The 11,817-nt window shown below is 44.6% G+C and overlaps 1 protein-coding gene and 1 pseudogene across 2 annotated transcripts in view; both read right to left on the bottom strand.

Annotated features, from left to right (window-relative positions):
- Positions 1–3,352: 3,352 nt before the first annotated feature.
- The window catches only part of LVRN (laeverin), a 65,147-nt gene continuing 56,682 nt past the window's right edge, over positions 3,353–11,817 (bottom strand). Inside the window, exons 19-20 of one of the 2 annotated variants that reach the window (XM_028092642.2) lie at positions 9,642–9,717; positions 3,353–4,930 (exon numbers count right to left, since the gene is read on the bottom strand). In XM_028092642.2, coding sequence (XP_027948443.1) covers positions 4,790–4,930; positions 9,642–9,717 — 217 coding nt within the window. In that variant the 3' untranslated portion in view covers positions 3,353–4,789. Of the gene's footprint in view, positions 4,931–9,641; positions 9,718–10,388; positions 10,429–11,817 lie in introns of those variants that run through there. The other variant, XM_088023238.1, reaches the window with a different exon arrangement.
- LOC114200505 (U2 spliceosomal RNA) lies at positions 7,333–7,462 on the bottom strand (annotated as a pseudogene).

Genomic DNA, 11,817 nt, shown 5'->3' with positions numbered 1-11,817 from the left:
GTGTTTGACCACTGTCACTGGAAGGATGTGGGGTGGCTGGCTACTTCTGAGTGCGCTGGACGCCTACGGGAAGAAAATTACCAGCTCGAGTCGTAGTCAGAGAACCAGAGAATTTCGAAGGCACTTCTATTTTTTTCTTTTTTTAAGATTTTACCCATTTATTAGAGAGAGCGAGAGAGAAAGCACAGGCAGGGGGAACAGCAGAGGGAGAGGGAGAAGCAGACTCCCCGCTGAGCAGGGAGCCCGACGCGGAACTCCATCCCAGGACCCTGGGATCACGACCTGAGCGGAAGGCAGACGCTTAACCTACTGAATCGCCCAGGCGCTCCAGTCCCTCTGGTTTAAGATGGAAAATATTGGCTGAAACAAGACATTAAGTCTTTTGGGACAACTTAATGTTTTCTGTTTGTGCTTATTGAAATGTTTAACAGATAAACTTTAAGACTTGGCTGTTACCAAGTTTGAATGAAAAAAATGGTTTGAAAGAAAAATATATTGCAGTTTCTATTTAAAAACAATTCTCTTGTATTTATTTTTAAATTTAGTTTATTTAATCACACATTTGCAGAAAAGTTGAAATGACAAGAAAAATATTTTTGTTTCCTGAATCCTTAAGAAGTAAGTTCACCTCTTAAGGTGTATTAATTTTCCCACTTTGACAGGTGGATTACGTTTAGGCGGAAAATATCCCTGGTTGTAGGTCAGGGGATATATTTCTTTTTAAATATTTTATTTATTTATTTATTTGAGAGAGAGAATGAGATAGAGAGAGTACATGAGAGGGGGGAGGGTCAGAGGGAGAAGCAGACCCCCCGCTGAGCAGGGAGCCCGACGCGGGACTCGATCCCGGGCCTCCGGGATCATGACCCGAGCCGAGGGCAGTCACTTAACCAACTGAGCCACCCAGGCGCCCCAGGGGATATTTTCTACCTAAATATAACCCACCTGTCAAAGTGGGACAATTAACATTGATACATTTCCAGTATCTAACCCTCAGACTCCATTCCAATGTTTCCAATTGTCCCAATAATGTTCTTTATAGCAAAAGGATCCAGTTCTGAATTACATGTTACACTTTGTTGCCCTGTGTCTTTAACTTCCTTCAGTCTAAGATGGTCCTCTATCTTTCCTTTACTTCCATGACCTTGAGGCTTTCGAAGACTATTTTGTGGCCTGTCCCTTAGTTCGGGTTTGTCTGCTATTTCCTCACGATTAGATTCGTGTGATGTCGATTTGGCAAGGATCAGGATTTGACATGACCCCATCATTCCTTGGGCACATCCTTGTCTTTCGGTACAAAAAGATGTTCCATTTCCAATTGTCCCTTCCCTGTCAAAGCCCTGAGATCAGCCATTTCTCTGAGGAGCCCTGGTTCATACAGCAGACCATGGCATTTAGAAGCCAACGTCTGGGCTGTGCTCACTGTTAGTAGGATGTTGCTACGCCCAGACCCCCTTAGTTGAGAAGGTAGGGTCGATGTCAACATGTATATCCATATCTCTTCACACAGAAACAGTATGACGCGTCTACGCATATTTACATCTCTGTGTGTGACTCTGTCATACTATGAGGACCGTTCACATCAGTACCTCCGTTTCCAATCCAATGACCAAAGGTTCATTCCAGATCTCTTTTTGAATTTTTGCTATGCTCTTCTCCAACGGTGAGAAACCTGGGTCCTATTATCATTTGTGTATTTTTGTATTTGATTCATTCGCCTGTGGTAACCAAGCTCCTATTGCTGCTCTTGCCCACCCCATGTGATGCCCTCCTCACCATCCTCAGGCTCTGATACCTCATGCTGGGTCACTGCCCTGGCCCGGGGGAGTCCTCTTCACCCGACTAGGACTTGAACTCCCCTTTCTCACCTTGTCTGGGCTCTGACTCTCCATGTCATAAGCCCCCTCCCTGCACTGTGTAGTTACCCTACTCACTTCCTTGGGCTCTGCCATCTTGCACCAAGCTGCTTCCCATGGCGTAGACTCCCCCTTTGCTCACCCAAGCTCCTCCACCCATTTCAGGACTCCACAACTCTCCCTTGGCTCCCATGGTAGAGAGGCCTGCCTTGCTCTCACCTTAAGGACCAACCTGCTTATGAAAGGAGGAGAAGAGGAAAAGCCCAACCAATTCCTAGATATGTGTGTTGTAGAGAATATCTTCGCTGAATGTTGCCGGATTCCAGAGAAGAGCTGGCTGATCTCGAATGCTGATTCCTGATTCTCTGTGTGGGGGAGGCAGTTCTATTTACTCCAAGTCCCATGTAAGGCTTTGCTTTGGACATATTAATCCTGCTAGAGTTTGGATGGAAACAAAATAACATTTGTTGGAGCAAAGAGGGAAAGTAATCAAGAAGACTTCCCTCTTCAATCTCTTTTTCCTTCTTCCCTCGTTCCTCAGAATAAATTGCTGGACAGCTCGACCCCAGAACTCTAAATTGCATACGATCTCGTGTCTTCAAGACCAAAGCATTCGTTCTCTCACTTAGACTCAGTGATGACAAGTCACTGAGCGAGTTTGAGCAGGAAAAAGGCAGAAGACTGTGAGGGAAAACTTTTCATTTCTAATTACCGAAAAACGCACGACCACGTTGTCCATCTTGTTAACTTTTTTCTAGGGCGAACAGCACAAGTCAGACTGGGTACACTGGATGGGTCAGAGAAATTGTTTTATGGTCGGGGTGCTAATAGATAGGCTGGTTCATCGGTTAATAAAGTTTTTACACCATTTACACAAATCTGCCTCAGTTTTGCTCCCTGACTTATGGCGATCACAGTAATCAAGCAATAATTACTCCATTTTATCCTAAGTATAAGTACGATATAATAAAATGTAATGCCTGTCTGGGATCACCGGCTTCCTCCGTGTAAGAAAAAAAAAAAGTACATTATTCGAAGTTCTTTTTCCTACTTAGAGGAAGGACACTTAACCAAATATTTGGACATCTGATAAACACTTTCAGTGCTGTTTAGTGACCCCAGAAGCTAAGATGTAACCGGATTTTGATTTTCAACAGATGGCCTGGAGAGCCACGCCAAGGTGCTCCTCTGGTGGAATCACACAGTGTTGGCGTCACCCACACCGGGTGACCAGGGTCAGAGCCTCCGAGGGCACAGCAGGGTGGCAGGACTGAGGAAGGGGGACATGGAGAGCCAGGCAGGAGGCGGGCAGAGATTACTGGAAAAGAAGAAGGGACCCCAAGGGAGACACGGAGGGAGATGAAGAGGAGGAAGAGAAAAGCAAGAGAGAAGACGTATGGCATGGTTATCATAAGCTGAGACTGGGACTGAAGGAATGATAGGAGACAGAGAATGAATGTTCTAGAAAACACCGGAAAATACCTCACATGGAAGAATTTGAACACGTGGTAATATTTTATTGCTTAAGTTGTACATTTCTAAATTTAAGGAAAAAGCTCTCTGACCTATGACCCATGGTCAAAGTCTGAGGAGGCAGCGCTTTGGTTGGTTTTGGGGCCACGTCCCATGGCCTCCTGCTCACTCAGGGAGCATCTTCTTGTGAAGCGAATACAAAAGCCAACTCTGGTTTTTTGCATCTTCATTTGTGGCTGCATCGACTTACACAAGAGGGAGGGGGAGAAAACCCTAGATCACAAGGCCTTGAGCTCATACAACGTATTTTAAAGCCTCTCTTAATTTTTACATCCCTCTGAGGTAGATCGGAGATCTGTAGCCTTAGCCCCTTTCTACAAAAACAAAATCAAAATGAAGACACAGAATTAAACACACACAAAGTCTAGAGTGGGATGATTTGCCTTAGCCATCTCGATTCAATCCGGGGTAACCGATCTAAGCCAACTCCCAACGCTGCAACTGATGAATGCGTTTCAAGTTGTCCCCACTTACAAGCAGGTTCAGTTTGGCCAAATGGAACCACATTTCTGACTTCGTGCCCTGAGTGCAGAGCTGTAAAGAGTCTGCTGTGGTTAGGCTTTTTGTTCTCTTTCTCTTTATTTGACCACTTCCCTTTGTGCTGAAAATCAGTCCCTTATGGCTACTGTCTGTTGACACCCTTATTTTTGTTCATAAACTTGGGCTGAGTGAGTGCCCGGCCCACAGGTGGGGATGCAGTCTCCGGCTTCAGGAAGGTTCCTTCGGGCCTCCACAATCTGAAGGGCACGTCACGGATCCTGCGATCCTGGCTTTTTGTGACACCCTAAACTTCAGTGGCCTGTAATGTGTGGCACAATGTGATAGGCCCTGTGGGAAGAGAGAAATGGACAGAAGACCCATGTCTGGCCCTGCAGGCACTTCACATGGCTCCTAGGATGAGCTGTTCCTTCTTTTTAAAATGTTTCCTTGGCTTCTCTAGGTCCTAGTGAGTATTATTTGTCTGGTTTCTCTTTCTTTACACTGTTGTGTTGCTAATGACGCTTTTAAATAATGAACTACATAAAATCCAGAGTATTGCAAGTCTGTGTTTTCCCTCAGAGAAGATGTGCTCAGTTGGCCAATGATCCAGTATTCTGCTGGCTTTCACAACAGAATAAGCAAGGCTTTCTAAGGTAAATTTGTTTTTACAAGGCACCCCGAGTAAATTCTGTGGCTTCACAGCCCAACAGGAAAGTAAAATCATCCCCTGGGTTGGCAACGTCCTGGGGAATCAGTGAGCCTTGGGGCCAAAGGGGACAGCCTGGGAAGAACAGGAAGGACCCTGAGGAGCAAATGTGACTGACATACAAATAACAACACATGTGGTTTTGCAGACTCACGAAGCCCTGGGAGATAAAAGTGTGAGTGAAATCCATTCTAGCAGGCAGGAGGGGCGCCGGTTATGTGTTCTTCCGTAGCCATGCCATCATCCTGGCATTGAGTGTTTTGTTTTCCAGATTTTTCTTCTTTATTGTCTGTAATTTCGCGTGGACTGTGAGCCTCTGGTGCTCTTCCAACATGTTGCCAAAAAACTGCTGCAGCTGCAAGCACCGAGAGAGGGTGGGTCATGAGACAGAATAAGGCAACGTTCGTGTGGAGGAGTAATTGGATTTTGCAAATGGCGCGCACATGGTGGCCAGAGTAGGTAAGAAGGTGCGCTCCCACAGACTGTGTGCTCCTGGGGAGACCCTGCTTGAGAACAGGTGATGAAGACTACGCCTACCCTGAAGAATTAGGTGTAGACCAGAAGTCCTGTGAAGGGGGAGCTTCATCTATTTGATTCCCTGCTCTATGCCCCGGAGCACAGAGCTCAGTAATGACTCACCGAATGCATACTGGATATTACACCAGATGTGTGGACAGACACACAGGGACAACTTCTCTTATCTCAGAAAAATGCTGCAACTCCCAAGGCTCAAGACTGGCCCCTAACATCTGGACCCTTACAAGTGTTATCCTTTATTTAAGAATATTTAGAGAGTGGGCTTGTCCCCTGACTGGATTCCTTCACTGAGTCAGCTCAAGCCTTTAGTTATGGGAACATCTGCCGCAATACTATGTCTAAGCCAGACCCCAGCGAACTAATAAGTCATATTCCAAAAAGTCTGTTTCTGTGTCACTGGATTAGAACTTTTTTTTTTCTTCCAGATTTTTATTTCCATTCTAGTTAGTTACCACATAGTGTAATACTGGTTTCAGGAGTAGAATTTAGTGATTCATCACTTACATACAATACCCGGTGCTCATCATAACAAGCGTCCTCCTTAATGCCCATTCCCCATCTAGCTCATCCCCCACCCACCCACCTTCCTCCAACAACCCTGTTTGTTCTCTCTCGTTAAGAGTCTCTTGTGGTTTACTTCCCTCTCTTTTTTTTTCCCTTGCCATATGTTTATCTGTTTTCTTTCTTAAATTCCACATATGGTGAAATCATATGATATTTGTCCTTCTCTGACTGACTTATTTTGCTTAGCCTAATACCCTCTAGCTCCAACCATATTGTTGCACGTTCATTCTTTTTGATGGCTGAGTTATATTCCACTGTGTATCTATAGAGACCACGTCTTCTTTATCCATTCATCGGTCAATGGACATTTGGGCTCTTTCCATAGTTCGGCCTTTCTTGATAATGCTGCTATAAACAGCGGAGTGCGTGTTCCCCTTAGAATCTGTATTTTTGTATCCTTTGGGTAAACACCTAGTGGTGCAATCGGTGGATTATAGGGTAGTTCTATATTTAACTTTTTGAGGAACCTCCATACTGTTTTCCTGGATTTGAATTTAGAACATCTGAGATGACAATGTACAGACGCCAGCTTAGGAAATGTCACTTAAAGCCTAGTGGACTTGAAATTGAGGAGTAATAGGGCCATCCAGCCTAATTACCATGTAAAAGAAAAGTAAGTTTCTTTTTAAGGTCTTATTTATTTGAGAGAGAGAGTAAGATCATGGGGGGGGGGTAGGGTAGAGTAGAAGCAGACTCCCCGCTGAGCAGGGAGCCTGATGTGGGGCTCAATCCCAGGACCCTGGGATCATGACCTGAGCCGAAGGCAGATGCTTCACCGACTGAGCCACCCAGACGCCCAAAAAGTAAGTTTTGAGCAAAACGTGGGCTAAAGGAACCAGGAACAAACCTCCTGCCCTCTCCCACAGCTGCCCAGAACCCTGTACCACCTGCAGTGTGTGGGAGGGGAGTAGGGGTCTGCGGGATTGTCGGTGGGGCTTCATGCACGCTGAGAATGTGAGGCCAGGCTCCCGCTGGGTGCCATACGAACACCAGACCATATTTTCAGTATGATCCCATGAACGGATGGATGACAGCAGGACTATAATCTATAAATGATTACTACATTTTTGACAAGGACATTCACAGTAGCTGATTTACTTGTTTTCCAAAATGGCAAAAATTTCACCACAGCTGAAGGTATTTTTGTTTTTGTTTTTGTTTTTGTTTTTTTAAAAAAAACAAACTATCAGTGACTCTAGAGTTTTGGAACTCCGAGGACTGCTAAATTTATAGGCACTTCATTCATTCATGAAACAACAAATAAAACGTCCCTGGGTTCTCTAGACAAAAAGAGGAACGGAGGCCCTTCACTGCCAACACAAACTCGGCCTTCATTCTGGAGGCTTCCTTCCAGCATGTCTGGGTGCCCCTCCCTCTCCTGGCCAGGGAACCCCTGATAAGTCAGGTCCTGGCAGCTCAGCCTCAGGCAGGCCCAAACTCACACGTAGAGAAGTCCTTCAGGAATTCGTGATTCTTCCTCTCCCATAATAACAACTACATACCTGACTGCTTCTCTCTCTCTCTCTCTTTTGGCTCACAATCAAACTTCAGGCCTCTCTGACCTATATATTTATTGGTTTATTTGCTGGGGCAGGGGAGCTGATTTTCCTTTCTTCTTCTTCTTTTTTTTTTTTTTTCTTTAACCCAGGTCGATGTGTGGAGTGGATGGAGCTCCCTGCTCCATAAATCCTCCTAATATCTTATCCTTGGCTAGAGGATGTATGAGATATTAACCTGATAAGAACAGACACTACCCTTGATCTCAGCCAAAAGGCCAAGAAGTGATTGCTTTTCCTTCCTTATTTATACAGGCCCTTTCTGTTCATACTAATATAGTTCCGGGCCACAGTGTTTAATTTGTGCTCAGACATTTTTTTCAAAAAATATTTACTGAATCAATTGAGATGAAATTGATGGACAATAAACCATATGCACTTGAAGTGTGACAAGTGAGTGAGTGGTACTCATTTTATATGCCCGTGAAACAAAGAGCTAGGAGCTAGATACAGTAAAGTACGTTTCCATCACCCACAGATTCCTTCAGGCGCTCTGCAATCGAGCTCTCCCTCCACCCCAGGCAACCACGGATCTGCCTTTTGTCACGACAGATTATATTTGCATTTCCCAGAATGTGTCTGGGTTTTTTTTGTTTCTAACTCAGCATAATCATCTTGAGATGATGTATCCATGATGTTACACAAACTTATTTTTTTTTTTTTTATTGCAGGATAGTATTCCCCGGTGTGGATATATTACATTTTCCTTATCTAGGCACCTACTCCTGGATGTGTGGATAGTTTCCAGTTCTTGGCTAACGTGAATAATGCTGCCGTGAACATTTATGTAACAAGTCTTTGTGTGGATATGGGTTTTAATTCCTCCTGAGTAAAAACCTAAGGATGGAACTGCTAGGTCATACGTGTCTAAGTAACATTTTAAAAGACCGCCTGTTTTCCAAAGTAGTTGTACATGTTACCTTCTCGCTGGCAGAAAAAGAGAGTTCCAGTTGCCTTACCTCTTTGCCGGTGTTTGGTATAGTAAATCTTTCTAATTTTACCTAGGCTACTAGGTGTATAGAGGTTGTATTATATATTACCCTTGTTTTATTGTATGTGTGTGTGTTTGTGCGTGTGTTTGATAGATATTTGCTTTGGCCCCTTAGTTTACTTTCTGGATACGGGATCCCCTTTTCTTTCCAGAACTACTGCTCCCCTAACGCAGTGCCTGTGGTTTGGGTGGGGCTGGCTCCAAATGCAGGCACATGACCCAGGCTGAGCCACTGGAGTATTTCACCCCCCACCCCCTACACCAGGCCATAGTCACCGACCGGGGTATGCGGACCCAAAGTAGGACCAACCAGAGTCATTCCACAGGGCTGGAACTTGAAGTTGGGTGAGCAAGGACTCCTCCTCCTACAACTGAGAGGGCTAAGGATAACAGAAGCCTGGGGCTCCGTTTGCCTCTTGTGGAGAAAGCCTGCCTAAGAAGACATTAAGCCGAGGAGGAAGCAGAGGCTAGAAATGGCAAGCTCCAGGTCGCCTGGCGCGTTCAGTGGGTAGAGCGTGCGACTCTTGATCTCGGGTCTGTGAGTTCGAACCCCACTCTAGGTGGAGAGATTACTTTAAAATCTTAAAAGAAGAAAAAGAAATAGCCAGACCCCTTCTAGGTTCTAGAATACAGGTCTGACAAAAATGTGGTCTCCCTCCTCGGGGAGCTTCTTAGGGCCTCAGGGAGCAGACCCATTTACACACCAATAATAGTATAAGGTGGTTAGTGCTATGATACAGGTATTCATAGGATAACTGAAGAGCATGCAGGAGGAGAGCGTGTAAATCAGTTAATTAAAAAATTCCTAGTCTAGGTGGTTGAGCAGGGTCTTAAAGGATAACTGGGAATCATCCAGCCAAGGACAGGCAGGGTGAAGTCACCCAAATCAGAAGGCAGGGCATTTCCAAAATCTGGAAAATGTGAAGCAACATGATAATTAAAGAAAATCTGTAAATGGTACAGCATCACTGGAGGCAAAGTGTTGGGGAGCGTCTCCTACACTCGGTGGTGAGGCAGGCAAAAAATGAAGCCAGAGAGGCAGGCAGGGGCCAGGTTATAACGAAAAGAGTAAAAATGTCTTCTCATCACTTGATGAGTTCCTGAAGCTTTGACAGCAGGGCAAGGACTGAGGGCCGGGATGCCCAGAAGAGCAGCCCGGGGCCAAGAGTCCTAGCCAGAGGGCACTGCAGTCAAGTGAGGTGAGCAAGGATGGCGTCCAACCCTCTACCAGCAAGAATGGTCTCTATTTCAGGAGCAAGATGGAAAGCCATTTCCTACACACAGTGAAAATAACCCCAACGGAGGCACGGAATACAGTTATTCCAATAAGCCTGTCGTTTTCAATTTTAGCAGCTCCAGATTATGTGAAAAATGGCTTCTAAATTGTCATTATAATTCAGGATATCTAAAGTACTTACCTCTGTGATCTGCAAGTCTGTACTTATGGTTCTCCCTATTATATACATGAGACTAACCAGCGATTGTGTTCCGTACCTACAAAAAGCAACAAGATGCTAATCAGAGGTGGAAAATGTTTTGCAAGATAAAGCTGTATTTTATAGAGCAGGTAAGATGCTGAGTGCACAGCCCCTATTGATTCCTCCGTCCCAAATCTAAGCAACAACATGCATGAACTAGCTTAGCTTCATCATTTCATAGGAAATCTATTATAAAGAAGATTTTATCAGAAATATTCATAGGTAAATATCAATTTGGGTCCACATAGTTCTGGAAGCTTTACTTAAATATAAAAAGCTCTTAAAAACCTCAACCATTTTTATCTTTTTAAATGAGGTGGTTAAAACAGATGTCATGTACCTCAAATTAAGACAATTTAAAAGGGGTAAGTAAATATGCAAATTATGCTCCTTAAAAAACAGTAATTAATATGGGATCAGTTTCAGAAACTCTGCCTAACCTACCCTGAAAGCTTATTTAAAATTTTGTATTTGTATATACTTTTTGGAGAGAGGATCCATGTCTTTGAAGATTCTCCACATGTTGGTGATTACCGAAGGGCTAAGTACTCTGGCTCCACTTTCTTGCCTTCAAACAGGCACCGAGATTGAAACTTCCCCTCTAGTTTCGAGTCCTTGAATGTCCAACAAGGATCATCCAGAAAAAAAACCATGAAACATTGTTATGGAGAAACAACAGATACATACCTGTCCGAAGCCTTGCTGTGGTTAAAAAGGTAAATAAAGACTTTGGGATGCATTAAAGAAGAAAGAAAATTAAAATAGGGTTAATGTTTTGGACCCAACAAGAAAGGGTTCAACTACCATTCTGTTCTATCTACGGTAGATAGTTAATACACATGATTGACTTACTTTAAAAAAGTATACTTGAAATTAAAAATTGCAAGAGTTAATGTTGGTATAATACTTCAAGGTAAAAGAACCTCTCTGTAACACCTGACTGTTCTCCGTTTGCTTGAGCTCCTATTTCTCCGTTCAGCTGTGTGCTCCCCATTATGAAACCCAACAGGGAGGAAGCGGGAACGTGTGCAAGCTTTCATGCTTAGCCAGTGTAACAACATTTGAAGACGAAATCAAGGCTTTGGTGAAAAAGAAGGGGGTAAGATTCATTTTAGGTCAGGAAACTGATCATACTTTGTATTCTATATTCAAATACAACTAGGGTTTTCCTGGAGGCTGTGAAGCCTACATGGTTTTAAGAAAGCCAAAAGCAGGGGACACCCAGGTGGCTCAGTCGGGTGGGCATCTGCCTTCAGCTCAGATCATGATCCAGGGTCCTGGGATCAAGCCCTGCATCAGGCTCCCCGCTTCTCCCTCTGCCTGCCGCACCCCCTGTTCGTGCGTGCTCTCTCTCTCCCTCTGACAAATAAATAAATAAAATCTTAAAAAAACAAAACCAAAACCCAAAAGCACCCGGCCAGGATGATAGGGCACAAACACCATTTCTACTGCCTACAGTAACAACTCATACAAGTCCTATTGCTTCATCTCTAACCACACATTCTTCCATGAGACCCATCCACAGCTGCAGGGCCAGACGCATCTTTCCCTAACCTGCAAGATGTCTTTATGGTCAGTGGAGGTTTCCTCACTGGGATCGGGACTCAAAAGATCATCTTTGGCCCAACAATGGACTCAAATACCCCACAGCAACCAGTGCAATGCTCCGGACACAGGAGTGAGGGGCAGGACCAAACGGAAGTTGTTTGCCTCAATACAAGTATTCCCAAATACAGTTTCAGATCAGGCTTCCTGGGAAGTATGTGGGGCCCAAAGTGTTGCTGGCCAGAGCCCTCAGCTCTAACACTTGACCAGGCCCGTCTCCTCCGTTCCAGAGCCCCGAGTTCCAGCCACCTACTGTGACCAGTCCCAAGTCAGATGCTCAGTCCTGCCCCCGGGCATTTGTTGGCGTCCTCTGGTCCATGCAGAAGGTCATTTTTTTTTCCCCCCACTGTTTGTTCAAATCCCACTCAAATCCTATTCTTCTCTTTCAGTTCCCAAATTTTCTCTGGCTCTCCTCTACAGCATTTCTCAGGTAGCACAACCTCATCACCTTATATCCTTGACAAGAGCTTAAACTACCTGGACCTTGGCATGGAAAGATGATAACTGTTTA

The sequence above is a fragment of the Eumetopias jubatus genome, unplaced genomic scaffold, assembly GCF_037043125.1.
Source record: "Eumetopias jubatus isolate StellerSeaLion01/CBP00866 unplaced genomic scaffold, mEumJub1_p1.0 scaffold_5, whole genome shotgun sequence".
In the NCBI taxonomy this organism is placed as follows: Eukaryota; Metazoa; Chordata; class Mammalia; order Carnivora; family Otariidae; genus Eumetopias; species Eumetopias jubatus.
This window is presented reverse-complemented; position numbering and strand designations above follow the sequence as displayed.